The 15239-nt window shown below is 49.7% G+C and overlaps 1 protein-coding gene across 2 annotated transcripts; it reads left to right on the top strand.

Moving 5' to 3' along the window:
• Nucleotides 1–8121: 8121 nt before the first annotated feature.
• On the top strand, nt 8122–14935 carry CKB (creatine kinase B). Of its 2 annotated transcripts, XM_069858923.1 has the most exons (8): nt 8232–8371; nt 8795–8982; nt 9453–9607; nt 10243–10375; nt 11289–11460; nt 12917–13040; nt 13745–13934; nt 14571–14935. In XM_069858923.1, exons 2-8 carry the CDS (start codon nt 8805–8807, stop codon nt 14747–14749), a joined length of 1131 nt encoding a protein of 376 aa, XP_069715024.1. In that variant the 5' UTR covers nt 8232–8371; nt 8795–8804; the 3' UTR covers nt 14750–14935. The 2 variants fall into 2 exon arrangements, with proteins under 2 accessions (XP_069715022.1, XP_069715024.1); XM_069858921.1 differs by lacking the exon at nt 8795–8982 and having other exon boundaries at nt 8122–8371.
• Nucleotides 14936–15239: the final 304 nt, after the last annotated feature.

The following is a 15239-nucleotide window of genomic DNA, read 5'->3' as shown; positions in this document are numbered from 1 at the left end:
ATTTATTTCACCGTATTTACACAGTAGTTACACGTACATGGAAAAGCAATGTTCCCGCAGCACATCTGCAGAGACATGGAAAGAATTATTCTCTGTTTGATTACACAAACCACTTTCTTTGCCTTCCTTTGAACCATGGGTCTTACCACAGCTAACTGCCACAGCAGGGCATGCCGACATCCCCAACGACAGATCTCTCGGGCTCAGATCTCACCTGGCACTTGGGGTCTATGAGGAGTTTTAGTAGTTTCTTTGCCTCACCCTACGCCAAGGAACAGAGTGATATAGAAACACTCATTTTAAATAAATATTCACTCCCTACCAATGCAGGGCCGCACACACTGCTATTACCTCAGTCTCCTTTACTCTCTGGGCAGCACAGAGATGTCCTGGGTGAGTATTATTACTTTTGCTACACGGTGCCGTGGAGTTGGAATGGGAGGTGAGGCAATGGCTTGTGGCAAGAGGTTAGGACTTTGCTGTGGGCTGTCTTCAATTTTTCATTCCCCATGACTGCAGCACCTCAACTCAGCGCCCCGGGTGTTCCCTTGCAAATCAAACCTCCCCAGATGGAACCCTCAGCACAGCAAGGCCATGGAGCTGTTAGAGCAGGTCCACAGGAGGGACACAAAAACCATTCGCTGGCTGGAGCACCTCTCCTGTGAGCACAGACTGAGAGCTGGGGTTGTTCAGCCTGGAGAAGGCTCCAGGAAGATGGGGACAGGCTTCTTCACAAGGCCTATTGTGACAAGACAAGGAGTAATGGTTTTAAACTGTTGGAACGGGTCCAGAGGAGGCTACAAAGATGATCCCAGGGCTGGAGCACCTCCCACACGAGGCCAGGCTGAGCCTGGAGACGCCTCTGGGGAGATCTTATAGCGACCTTCCTGTACCTGAAGGGGGCTGCAGGAAAGCTGGGGAGGGACTTTTACAAAGGCTTGTGTTGACAGGACGAGGGGCAATGGGTATAAACTGGAGAGGGGTAGATTTAGACTAGACATAAGGAAGAATTTCTTCACCACGAGGGCGGTGAGGCCCTGGCACAGGTTGCCCAGGGAAGCTGTGGCTGCCCCATCCCTGCAGGTGTTCAAGGCCAGGTTGGATGGGGGCTTGGGCAGCCCGGTCTGGTGGGGGTTGGAACTGGATGGGCTTTAAGGTCCCTTCCAACCCAAACTATCGTATGATTCTATTTTACGGTCCTGCGCTCCCTCCCCCACCCCCAGACGCTGTCCCGGCAGCTCCGGAACCCTCCGCGGCCACACGAGGCGGCCCGGTCGGCCCTCCCCCCGCCCCGGTACCTGCGCCCGCCGGGCCCCGCGCAGCGCCCGTCGCAGCCGTGACGCGCCCGCCCCCGCCCCCCGGCCCGGCGAACCCGCTCCGCGCCCCCGCCCCGCAGCGCCCGCCCCCCCGTGCTTCAGCCCCTCCGTTCGCGCCGCCCCTCGGCTCAGCCCTCCAGCCCCTCCGTTCTAGCCCCCGCTCCTCCACCAGCCCCTCAGTTCCCTCAGCGCCTGCTCCCTCCGCCCCAGCTCCCTCAGCCATAGCTCCAGCCCCTCAGTTCCTTCCACTCAGCTCCCTAACTTCAGCCCCTCAGCCGCAACTTCAACCCCTCAGCCCCAACCCCCCAGCTCCAGCTCCTCCACGCAGCCCCCCACCTCCAGCCCTTCAGTTCCCTCCACCCAGCTCCCCAAGTTCAGCCCCTCAGCCCCAACTCCCTCCGCTCCCTCCATCCCAGCCCTTCCCACCCGACTCCTTGGCCCCCAGCCCCTCCGCCCCGGCTCTCTCCGTTCAGCCCCATCTCCATCCCCTCCACCCGTGCCCCTCACACCTTCGTTGGCTGCTCTTCCACAGGAACCAGGAAGGAGGGAAGAATGAGAGTTGTCCACCTCCAATCCTCCTTCATCTTTAAGCATCCCCCTCCGATCCCGATCCCCCATCCCAGCCCTGCCACGGCCCCTCAAGGAGGGGATGGGCACCCATGGGTGGCAGGTCACCGATGGGGACCTATCCCAGTGGGAGCTCATGTTCTCCCATCGAGGGGGTGTGTGTGGAGCCACTTTTCCCCATGGAATGCCTCAGCCTTTGCTCCCTCGCCCGGAGCAATGAGCTTCCAGAAAGTTCTGCCTGCATCCCCTAGGGAAACACGGCTCAACCTGACCAGCCTTGAGGGCTTCATAAAGCTGTGGGAGAAACCAGAATGTGGGCTCAGAAGGAGCATGATCATTCTCTAAACCCCAAATGGCACGGTGCCAACTCCCACTCATATCTCGTGTGGAGGACTCAAGTGGTGCTGTGGTGGCACAGGGATGGAGGAGAGCATCGCCTCATCTTCTGCGGAGGTGTGAGGGCACAGCAGGACACGCATGAATTGCCCTGGAACGTGCAAGTAACATCCTGGCTCCATCAGATACCGCTCTGCACCGTGCCTCGTTCACCAGTGACCTGTAATGCACAATAGTGGAGAAAAAGTCATCCACACCGTGGACGCTGTAACGGAGAACTGTTTAGATGACAATTTATGATTTATTTTGTAATGAATGTGATTGCATCTAGTATAAGGGAATTTTTGCCCATTGCCATCAGTGAGAACGCGTTTTCTGTTACTCTATTGAGATGCCCCTAGCATAATTGCAGCAGTCTTTGTTATTTAGTTATGAAACTCTCCTCCATCTAATCTAAACATAATGTATGCGGTTCCAGAGGTTTCTTAAACTGCTAACTCCTACTCAGCTGTTTTTCTGACTGGCAATCGTGGCTCTACTGTGCCTTTAGATTTGCGCCTACCTTGTTGTTTCTTTTTTTCCTGTCATTTTTAGTGCCATTGGTTATCTTTGTCATTGTTTATGTTCTTACAGCCTTTCTTTTCCACGATGAACTGCTGTTCAGATCACTATGGGCCTGGCTGCAAGATCAAGATGCTCGGCAACTTCTAGTTTCTACAGGCGCTCAGCTCACTGGAAATGATCAGTACATTTCAACAGACTGCCTAAGCAGTGTGAGAAAATGCTCTGAGGATAATAACTAGGCAAATACATTTTAAGCAATAGATGTAAATGGGAAGAGAGGTTTCGTTTGGGAAGTTTAGCAGATGCATCTACAACCAGTTCCTTTAATCCGCTCGTACGTGAGTGTTATGTTACATTTTCAGGTGCTGTTCAGTTGTCAATTAGGAATTGGAAACAACTCAGTTGTATGTAGCAAACCACTTTTCTCTTGCTATTTCTGAATTTGGAATATTCTTCTAGATTTTCAAGAAGATGTTTATCCCCTAATTCTTCAGGTTCATCTTACGTTCACGTGAGTGATTTCAGAACACACGTTCACTAGCTAACACCCATCTCCTCCTGCATTTGTACACTGCACAACATTTATACTTAAGCCTCTTAGGAAGTCAGCTGCATGGCCCATGATTAACTTCCTTTAATTCTTCATGGCTAAAGCCCAATGCAGAGATCTCCAGAGTAATCATCCCACCTTTCTATCCTGAGATGCAGAACAGCAACGTAGTGTGTAAGTCAATATGCACTAAGATACCATCCCAGCATGGAAAGTAAGTATTGGTGCCTTTATCGCAGTCTAACAGGCCATCCAGGCTTATCCAAAGAAAGTATTCTCTCAGCAGATGAGCTAGATAAAATGGTTGATCAGAGGCTGTTGACACACGGCATAGCATCTGTAATTAAGTCACTAGGGAAGCTGGGCTGGGATGCTCTAACAAAGGTAGGATCCAATTTATACACAGCTTTCAACAAATCTTACAACGCTGTCTGAGTAAAGCACAGTGCGGTAACAGCCACTTCTGACTTACTGCATGCCAGGAATTTGTCAAACAGTGGTGAGGGGAAGAGGGTAGAGGGTACCCTGTTGATTAAACATGTAAATTGGATGTATTTTGATTGCTTTGCGCCTGTGACTCTCTTCCCGTGTCTTCTTTTCAGACAAAAGCTTTATGAAGGGGAGGTGTCTATACCAGAAGTGCTATAGTGAATGGCACACTAAGACTACTACCACCTTATAATAATGACTGGTATTCCCTGTTCTGCAAGACTGGGAGGGAAAGAGCATGTCCGATGAACAGAAACGAATCCTTTGATTTTGGTTCTTGGGGTGACCTTGGCTACAGCACATTTATAGCGTGGAACAGTTGGTTGCTTCTCTGTTCGTGTAGTAATAGATTGTGAAATAAGACAAAAGGAGCCTTCAGTACCTACCCTGATATTTATTTTATTTATTTTTTAAGAGAAACACTGCAAAAAAAGGGTGTAATGTAAGAAATTGTTCGTAGTTTTATTTCTTCTGTTCTAAATTGAAAATAAAACCTGAGCAATTCACATTAAAAACATCCACAGTCAGAACTATCTTTGCAGCTGAAGTAATACTCCAAAATTACATTTATTTTGAGGACTCCGGGTATGATTTTACACTTACATTCATTTAATACTTGCTGAACAATGGTGTTACTTGCAATTTACACTATTCTGAAGCCTGAGCCTTCTGTGAAGCTAGTAAAACATAGGAGAAGATGTTGTGAGGTCAAAAAGGCAGAGGAAACCTGGAAAGAGGATTTTTTCTTTGATCCAGGAGATAAGAGACTAGACTTACACAGGCGCTGAGCCCTTGGCTTCTGCTAGAGATCCGTGTACTCAGCATCTCAGTCTATCAGACCTGGAATAACTCGGAAATCTGGCTGGCAGCCAAACACAACACATTTTTATTTGAAGCAGCCCATGGTTTTTATTTTGTAATTATTTCCTCTATATGTATATCATTATTTTTAAATCCCAGGCAGTTTGGTAGTGCGCACGTGCTTCCCATTGTCGGGGTGAGGGTACTGGTTGTGGTGCTGAAAGAGCCATGGTGGGGAAAAAAATCCAGCTGATGGCTCCTGAAATTATAAACTCACGTTGAAGGAAGGAACTCTATGGCTCAGATCTGCTTTTGCATGGGTAGATACATGCTCTGTTTGGATAGCACGATAAATGTGGATTCTGCTGTGAGAAATACACGTCAGAGGAAGGTGAAGAAAGTATTATGTGAAGGTGAAAGTCAGATCACATCCATCCCCGCCTATGGAAGCGGGGTTGGAACTGGGTGATTTTTAAGGTCCCTTAACAACCCAAACCGTTCTATGGTTCTATGATTTACATTATTTCTGCCAACAGTGAGATTCTCAGCTGCATCTTAATTTTAGGACCTGCTTGTGTTCTTACAAAAAGACCAATGGAAGTCACTGTTCTCATGAATTTCAGGTGAGAATTAGATGGCTCCCATCACAGCTTTTGTGCCTTCAGCGGGAAACTAGCCACTCGCCAATAAAACTTAAGATGGGGTTTTTTTTGGCACATGACAAGAGCAGGAGACTCGCTGTGCCTCACACAATCAACTCGCTGTCCTCCAAACCAAATTATAGAAGAAGCCCACAGTGTTGCAGGCACTGGGGCAAAGCACAGGGCCCTTCTCCTGTGGAATCCACAGTTACTGCCTGGCCAGCTTGGTCTGGTTTGTCACTTGTGTCATAGAATCATAGAATCACTAGGTTGGAAAGGACCTCCAGGATTATCGAGTCCAACCATTCCTATCAAACACTAAACCATGCCCCTTAGCACCTCATCCACCTGTGCCTTAAACACCTCCAGGGAAGGTGACTCAACCACCTCCCTGGGCAGCCTGTTCCAGTGCCCAATGACCCTTTTCATGAAAAATTTTTTCCTGATGTCAAGGCTGAACCTCCCCTGGCAGAGCTTGAGGCCATTTTCTCTTGTCCTGTCCCCTGTCACTTGGGAGAAGAGGCCAGCCCCCTCTACAACCTCCTTTCAGGTAGTTGTAGAGAGCAATGAGGTCTCCCCTCAGCCTCCTCCAGGCTAAACAACCCCAGCTCTCTCAGCCGTTCCTCATAAGGCCTGTTCTCCAGCCCCTTCACCAGCTTTGTTGCTCTTCTCTGGACTCGCTCCAGAGCCTCAACATCCTTCTTGTGGTGAGGGGCCCAGAACCAAACACAATATTTGAGGTGCAGTCTCACCAGTGCCGAGTACAGAGGGAGAATAAGCTCCCTGGACCTGCTGGTCACACCATTTCTGATCCAAGCCAAGATGCCTGTGGCCAAGCCAAGTGGCCACCTCGGCCACTGCTGGCTCATGTTCAGTCGCTGTCAACCAACACCCCCAGGTCCCTCTCCTCCAGGCATCTTTCTAGACAGACTTCTCCTAGTCTGTAGCACTGCACAGGGTTGTTGTGCCCCAAGTGCAGGACCCGGCATTTGGCCTTGTTAAACCTCATGCCGTTGGACTCTGCCCAGCGGTCCAGCCTGTTCAGGTCCCTTTGCAGAGCCTCCCAACCCTCCAGCAGATCGACACTTCCACCCAGAATCACTAGATTGGAAAAGACCTCTTGGATCATCGAGTCCAACCATTCCTGTCTGCCACTAAACCGTGCCCCTCAGCACCTCGTCTACTCATCTTTTAAACACCTGCAGGGACGGGGACTCAACCACCCCCCTGGGCAGCCTGTGCCAGTGTCCGATGACCCTATCCGTGACCTTTTTTTTTCCTGATGTCCAGCCCGACCCCCCCAGCGGAGCTTGAGGCCATTCCCCGGTGCCCTGTCCCCTGTCCCTTGGGAGAAGCTCCCAGCTCCCTCCGTGGCTTTCGCTTTCGCCCCCGCCCCGCCGCGGGGTCACCGCGGGGTCACGCCCCGCCCGGGACCCCGCGCGCGCGACCCCACGCCGCGCAAGATGGCGGCGAGCCCGCGCGCGGCCCGGCGGCGGGGGCGCTGGCCCCGCCCCGCGGCCCCTCTCCCAGTGGAATGAATGGGCTATAAATAGCGGCCAATGGCGGCGCGCGCGCGCTCCGTATAAAAGGGGCGCGGCGGCCGCTCGGCGGCTCCAGTCCGGGCAGGGCGGCGGTGCGAGCGGGGCTGAGGCGGAGCGCGCGGTGAGTGCGGGGCGGCGGCTCGCCCTATAAGGGATGTCTAAGCGCGTAGATATATTTATATTTCTTTCTCTTTTTGCGTGGGGTGGAGCCGCTCGCGCGGAGGGAGGGGAGCGGGGGGCTCGGCGCAGGTGTGCACCCAGCCCGCCCTAAAACCAGATTAACCCGGTATTTAGCAGGGTAGTTACATATGCTCGCCCCAGCCAGGTCCCCTCCCCGGGGGAGCCGTCTGTTGGAGAATGGCTCGCCGGCTGCTCCCCGGCGCTCCCGAGTAGCCGCCTGTTCCCGAGCCCCTCGCACACCGGGTGGAGCCCGGGGCATCGCGGGGCGGCGCCGCTCACCTGCGGCCCGGACCCAGCCCGCTCCTGCTCTCTCCGTGGCTTCCTAACTCCCCCAGCTCGCCGCCTGGCTTCTCCTTCTCCCCCTTCCCAATCCCCTAGCTCGCCGCCTGGCTTGTCCTTCTCCCCCTTCCCAGTCCCCCAGCTCGCCGCCTGGCTTGTCCTTCTCCCCCTTCCCAATCCCCCAGCTCGCCGCCTGGCTTGTCCTTCTCCTCCTTCCCAATCCCCCAGCTCGCCGCCTGGCTTCTCCTTGTCCCCCCTCCCACTCCCCCAGCTCGCCCTCTGGCTTCTCCTTCTCCCCTTTCCCAATCCCCCAGCTCGCCCCTTAGCTTCCCCTTACCCCTCATCCCCAACTCCCTCAGCTCGCCCTCTGGCTTCTCCTTCCACCCTTCCCAATCCCCCAGCTCGCCCTCTGGCTTCTCCTCCCCTTTCCCAATCCCCCAGCTCGCCCTCTGGCTTCTCCTTTACCCTGTCCCCAACTCCCCCGGCTTGCCCTCTGGCTTCTCCTTCTCCCCCTGCTCCAGCTCGCCCCCTGGCTTCTCCTCTGCCCCCCCACCCCGTCCCGTCCCTAGCTTGCAGCTTGCCCCCTGGCCCTCACAGCAAGCCCCCTGGCCTCCCCCACCCCCACCCCGCCCCATGGGGCCCACCCGGTGCTGCCATCACCCTGCACCCTTGGGCACATCCCCTCTCCCGGCAATGCTTAAGGACGAGGCTGGTTGGAGGTGAACAGCTGTTTTATTCTTCCCTCCTTCCTTGCTCTTGCGGAAGAGCAGTCAGCAAAGGTGTGAAGGGCATGGGTGGAGCTGCAGCCAAGGTGACCTTGCCCGGGCTCTCCCCGCCCCGGCAGTGCGGATGCCCCAAGCCCTCTGTGATGGGCGTCCCCTCTCTCTCCCCTAGTGACTGCGGTAGGGACAGCCATGCCCTTCTCAAACAGCCACAACCTCCTGAAGATGAAGTACTCTGCTGATGATGAGTTCCCCGACTTGAGCGTTCACAACAATCACATGGCCAAGGTGCTGACCCCGGACATGTACAAGAAGTTGAGGGATAAACAGACCGCCAGTGGATTTACCCTGGATGATGTCATCCAGACTGGGGTTGACAACCCAGGTAACGGCTGGGGACTGTTAGGTCTGTGTAACAATCTGTTCTCCCTCCTTACTGGAAGTGCTTCTTGACCACAGGACCCAAGGCTCTTGAGCTCTTATAAAACGTTGAGAGGTGGCTATGAGTGCCTGGCAGTGTTAAAGCAGGCCTTGTTCCATCAAGCCGTGTTCCTTGTTGTGATCCGACATTCCCAGTTACACTTCAATTATGTAACTGCTCTGCTAAATACTTTAAATCTGCACAAAAAAAAAAAACCAACGCTAAAGGGAGTGCATTCTAATTATAACACAACCAGGGGGAGAAAAAAAAAATGTGGGCTTACATGGCAATTCCAGACTGGTTATGTGATGTTCTCTAGCACTTCTATGAAAAAGGGGGAGCAGATGTCTTTGCATGTTAACATTACAGTGTTTATTTTTACTCTAGCAATATCAAAATGGCCCAACTAAATAATCAGAGACTGTCTCCCGAGGAGGAGTACCCGGACCTGAGCACCCACAACAACCACATGGCCAAAGTTCTAACCCTGGATTTGTACAAGAAACTGAGAGACAGAGTCACGCCCAGTGGCTTCACCCTGGATGATGTCATTCAGACTGGGGTTGATAATCCTGGTAAAATGTGTTGAGAATATTCTGTGTGAACCAGCTGGAGTAACTGGTGCTTCTGAATATGATGACTTAAAACTAGTCTTGTGTATTTATGAGCAGAAATGCAGCTCTGCCTGTAGCAGAAGGAACAGAAAGCAAAGCATGCTTGCTTACAGCAAAGCGTGATTGCTTAGATGTAAAGTTCTATCCGGTGGTCTAAATTGGCTGCTGAAAATGGATGTGCTGTGCATATTTGTTCTAAACAGAGCTTGGCAAACGGGTGGTTTAATGGCAACAGCTATGGGTTTCCATAGTGCTGCGTTTGACTAACTGGATGAAGTATAAAATGTAGGGTCTCTCCAAATGTTTTCTATATAAGAATGCATTTCTAAGTGACTAAAACTACCACTAAAGAACTTGCCTGTTTAGTGCTGCACTGGAGAACAGCCGAACGTCACCCAAACTTAGCTCTTCTGACTTTATTACCACTCCAGGCCATCCCTTCATAATGACAGTAGGATGCGTAGCTGGTGATGAAGAATGCTATGACGTGTTTAAGGAACTCTTTGATCCAGTTATTGAAGACAGACATGGTGGCTACAAACCAACCGATCAGCACAAGACCGACCTGAACCCTGGTAACCTGCAGGTATAAACTTCTGATCAATTACTGGTACTGCCAGTCCGAGGACTGGGTAAAGTTGTTGGCAGCTGCCTAAAACGATTACTCAGGCTCTGTCCCCTCGCTTTGACCCAGCACAGACCCACAGGCTGTGTGTCCAGTGCTGTCAAACTTAAGAGGCTGCTACAGGATGTCAGTGGGAGGGGTAGAATGAGGCAGCTGGCATGCAGCAGGAGCTCGCTTCATGTGCTGCTGCAGCATGGTTTGTGCCAAATGTGTATTTCTGTGAACTGTAGTAGTTGAGGTTAACAATGCTGTCTTAGGAATTGAGGACTGTCGTAAAACTTAACGCTTTCTTCTCTCTGGTCTTGGGTCTAAAAATAGCTGGTGCTGTCATCCTACAGAACAGATATTGCTATGGCTAGGAGTAAGAATTTCTGTGCATTTTATGGATTTCAAATGTTATTGTAGGTTCTTGAGAATTCCTAATGCCATTGTGATTGGCTAGCCAAGAATACTGTCCTGAAGTAAGACACTGGTATGCAGGCCAAGTAGTCAATATCTCCAGCGTAATGTCCATGCTTAAATATGTGGGAGCTATGTGTATTTAGGGCAGGTATCTCATCAACAGGGTTATACTCACTGGTTTCCTAATCTTGTAGGGAGGTGATGACCTGGATCCCAATTATGTGCTAAGTTCCCGTGTCAGAACTGGTAGAAGCATCCGTGGATTCTGTCTTCCCCCGCACTGTAGTCGAGGAGAGAGGAGGGCTATTGAAAAGCTCTCTGTTGAAGGTAAAGTGAGAACTGGGTGCATGGGGGAAACCACTGATGTCTTTTGCACAAGAGGTGTTCTTTGCAGTTTGAAAATCGGGGCAGTTGGCAAAAGCTGCCTCTCTCAAGACTTGGTCTGAATGTGGAGCCTTGCCTGAAAAAGGCTTGTTATGTTACAGCTGCCTCAGCATTGCAGCTTGTAGCTGAGAGCAAGAGCACATGTCGGAGGGAAACTGGGCTGTGTTAAGTTGACCTTTGCTGATCTTGAAAACTTCTTTCCATGTTTATGGGGAAAGAGGGTGGTTCATGGAGGCTCAAACTTGAAATATAACAGGTATGTAGCAACTCCAGGGCTTGAGTCATAGTTGCAGGATTTTGTGGCTGCTTTTAATTAACTTTCATTAATGCTCAGCTTGCATAGAGGTGCTGTCTTGCTCCAAATGTGCAGTTGACTAGAGTAAGCGTGAGTTTTCAGTGGAATTCCTGAACTGCAGTTTTTTCTCTTGCCTCCCAGCTCCATTAAGCGAGAGGGAAGGATGCACTCAAGGTGCCGTTGTGGAAAGAGTGTAGCTGTTTCAAAATGTCTCAAGGGCAGGGTAATAGTCCTTGACTGGAATAATGCTGTTTGTTGTATTAATGACCTTGATCCTCCTTGGAAGAAAGCACTTTGCTTCTCCAGTTAAGCAGGAGAAAAGATTCTTTACTGCATATAAGGGAACAAAGGCTACTTGTATAAGCCTGGAAGGTGCAGACAAATCATCTGATGCTTACTGCCTTAAGTTCTGTAATGCTGCAGAGGCATTGCCATTGCAGATGAAAGCGAGGGAGGAACCAAACCCAGCAGATCAGGCATTGCCGTGCTTTGTGTGTGGTCTCTGAAGGGCTGGGAATGTCTAGCATCTTTGGTCCCATCCTAGAAATTACTCTGTTTCAGCTCTCGGTAGTCTGGAAGGAGATCTCAAGGGGAAGTACTATGCGCTGAGGAACATGACTGATGCAGAGCAGCAGCAGCTGATTGATGATCACTTCTTGTTTGACAAGCCAGTTTCTCCTCTTCTGTTGGCATCAGGGATGGCACGAGACTGGCCTGATGCCCGGGGGATCTGGTAAGTATGTGTGGAAGGGAGGAGTCCTACAAGGTCCCTGCCAAAAAAAAAAGAAACTTGCAGTTTGAGCTGTGGCTCGTATTGTTGGGTGAAACGGCAGCTTATGGAATCTAATAAGAAACTTGTCTGGTGTACTCTGGGGAAGGTGCATCTAAATCAGCAGAGTTTGGACAAGTGTTACTGTGCATCACATTGGAATGGTGGGGACAAGGCAGCTTGGTTAGCCTGTAACCAGAGCTTACCTGTCCAGCACAGGCTTGTGAAGCACCAGGCAGCTTGATGAAAGTAAAAGAGTAGATGTGTCACCATATCTAGCTTCTGTCCCAGCAACCTCAGAGGAGCTTGTGGTAACAAACTGTAGCATTGGCTTAGCTTAAACTTGATTCTGGAGGCACAGTTGCTCCACTGTAGTCTCGTAGCTTCTGCTTGCAGAAACTTGCTGATGCTGGACCAATATGGCTTTACCTATACCGGTGGTAAGGTTTTTCCCTCCTGCCTCTAGAGGCTTTGTGACATGAGTTGACTGATGCAGAGGTGCAGAATGGAAGGATTCTGGATGAAGGTCACCTACATAAAACTCTGCATCCCAAGAACTTCTGCAGCTTAATTAACTTGCTCCCTTATAAGCTACTGGCTAGGTTTTTATTGGCTGGAATACTCTGATCTTATTACTGTAGCTGCTTCAGTACAATGCAGAGGAAGCACACTTTGTTTCTGTAGGTCACCTTTAAGATTGCATCATCTACCTGCAGATTGCCGGCACTAGATAGTGCTGTCATCTGAGCATGACTAATCTACAGGCTTGAAATGTGAAGTCTCAGTGTTGTCTGCATAAATAACTTTCCTCAGGTACTAGTTAATTCTTGATCCTAATCAAGATGAGAAATTATGAGCATGATAAATATTGGTTGTAGTTCTTGCTGCCAGCTGCAAGCCAGGACAAGAGCGGCCCATTGGTGGTGTTAGCTCTCTGATAAGGTACAAAGTATAGTTTAATGAATCTGACAAAGTTCTTATAAAACACATTTTATGTTGTCAAGATGGTGTCATTATAAACATCACTGCACAGGGCTGCCTCAAAGTCTGTACTGATCACTTCAGTGGGCTGCTGAACAGGTGGAATCTCTTAGTCTCTTAAACTTGTAAACTCTGGCCACAAGTGAGCTGGGGGGATGACTGGATTTGGGGTTTTGATCCTGTAAGACTGGCTAATGTCATGTTATTCTGACCTGTGTAGATAAAGGCTAATTCAAACTCCCTCTTGAAAAGAGTAACGTAAAAACTGAGTTCTGTTAGGTCCTGCGTGGACAGGAGTAGTAAGATTAATTTTGTTGAAGTAGTAGATAAGTGAGCCTCTCAAAATAAAAGCTACAGTGCTGAATAATTTGGTGCTACTACAAATATCTTGCAAGTGTCCATTGGGACAGACAGCAAATTGTTTGCATTTTTCTCCTAGGCACAATGATAACAAGACCTTCCTTGTCTGGATCAATGAGGAGGATCACCTTAGAGTTATTTCCATGCAGAAGGGTGGAAACATGAAGGAAGTGTTCACCCGCTTCTGTACTGGGCTAACAAAGGTAAATCAATATTGCCTGAGCCGTGGGTTCAGATAGTGTGTGTTTCTCTGGTTAGAGCTGAGAATGCGAACTCTTTGAAGTCCCCTTGGAATCCTGCATGTTGGTGCTTCATGGTGTGGGTCTTGGAACACCCTGATGAGATGTCAGGACTCAGAAATGCCTGTATTGACAAAGCATTGTGGCTGCGGAGTCTAGAATGTCCTCAGTGGCACCCTTATCCAGGCATCCAAACTGCACTTAAGGGATTTCTGCGTGGTTCTATAAAGCATTGAGAGACCCTAGGTGGGTGGAGAAATCACTTGAATGTGGATATGTAAAGCTGGACTGAAGTTTCTAGGCTGAATGCTTTTTTGCTGTTTCTTATCTTGATGCAAACTTGAGGCTTACCAGCCCCTTCCTAATCTTACCAGATGTGCCAGCTTGACATGTACTAAATAAAGCTTCCCAACAGATATTGACTTTGGATTTCACAGTGTAGTTTAAACTTAGCCTGTCTCACTGCTAGAAGCAAGATTAAAGCCTTAAAACCCCCTTGTTGGTGGCCCTCTTTCCCAAATGGAAGGGGCTTATGTGGTTGACTTAAATAGTTGTTGAAACTGTTGTGGCTGTTCCTATGTGACTGGAGCTGTAAATGAGCACTAATGGATGACCTACATCCTTCGGGCGGAGAACAATCTCTAAACATCCATTCTCTCTATTTATAGATAGAAACTCTCTTCAAGTCCAAGAACTATGAGTTCATGTGGAATCCACATTTGGGCTACATCCTGACCTGCCCATCGAACCTCGGAACAGGGCTCCGTGCTGGTGTGCACATCAAGCTACCGAACCTTGGGAAACATGAGAAGTTTGGAGAAGTCCTCAAGAAGCTTCGGCTGCAGAAGCGAGGCACAGGTGAGAGGTGATAGTGATGATAGCTTAGCCAGGCTGCCCTAAGACACAGGCAGGAGCCTGGCTAACAGCCAGAGCTGTGTCTTGGTTCACACTGACAGTGCCTGTCAGACCATTTGGAAGGTATCCATGTAGAGCATATGGAGAGAACCAAGCCTTAAAATTGTATCTTGGGGAAGCTGGGGGGGATGCAAGTGTGCTGCTTATACCTTGCTGTGTCTGGCTGTCTAGGTACGGCCTGTGTGGCATTCTTAGCACCAGATAAGGTGGGCCTGGTGGCAGCTGTTCCTGTTGGAAGCAGAGGTGGAGGATAGTGATTTAACTTCTGGCTAGGAAATCGCTGCAGGGAAAACTTGACCACAGGTTGGACTGCGCAGGGGTTAAAGAATAAAGAATTGGCCTAATGGCAGGCTCAGTGGCTCATGTTGGCAGCTTTACCTTCCTGCATGTAGGAGGAGGCACAGTGGCAGCTTGTAAATCATCATAGGAATGGTTGGACTTGATGATCCGGTGGGTCTTTTCCAACCTGATGATTCTATGATCGTTTTGCTGTGTTCCCACCTCAGGCTGGTGAGGGGAGAAAGGTGGGCTTGCCTGCTCTAGCAGTGGTTGGGGCACTAACTAAATCTCTTGCTTCAGGTGGTGTGGACACTGCTGCTGTTGGAGGAGTGTTCGATGTCTCCAATGCTGATCGTCTTGGCTTCTCTGAGGTGGAGCTGGTGCAGATGGTGGTGGATGGTGTGAAGCTGCTCATTGAAATGGAAAAACGCCTTGAAAATGGCCAGTCCATTGATGACCTCATGCCAGATCAGAAATAAAGCACTTTATTCTCATGTTTCCTAACTTATTGGTTGAATAATAAAATGTCACTCCAATTCAACCCCCTGGGCTCAGAGCCCACTTAGTTACACTGTAGAGAAGTCTTCCATCCATCTGTGTTAGAGTTTATTTTTTTGATGGTTGAGATGTTGCTGAAAATGAAATAAACTATTGTTTTGGCTTGAGATGTCTTAGAAGTGTTAACTGAACATCTTTTGAGATTTAAGTGACTTGTGTTTCTTAGTTGTGCTGGGTTGGTTTTGTGTGCTACTGCATCTTCCTGACTGCTCTAGTCTAAGGGAGTTGGAGTATGGTGAAAGGAGTATCAAAAGTGAATCTTTAACTTGATTGTAATTGCTGTAAACTTGAGAACGAGTGTTAAATGTGAGTCACTCCAAACATGCCCTACTTCTAAGACTTGTGCATCTGCTCATGGCATATGTAAGCTCATTATTCTGACTGCAGCAGGCCAGGCTGGCTCCTGGAAGG

Source organism: Phaenicophaeus curvirostris, chromosome 5 (genome assembly GCF_032191515.1).
Source record: "Phaenicophaeus curvirostris isolate KB17595 chromosome 5, BPBGC_Pcur_1.0, whole genome shotgun sequence".
Classification (NCBI taxonomy): Eukaryota; Metazoa; Chordata; class Aves; order Cuculiformes; family Cuculidae; genus Phaenicophaeus; species Phaenicophaeus curvirostris.
This window is presented reverse-complemented; position numbering and strand designations above follow the sequence as displayed.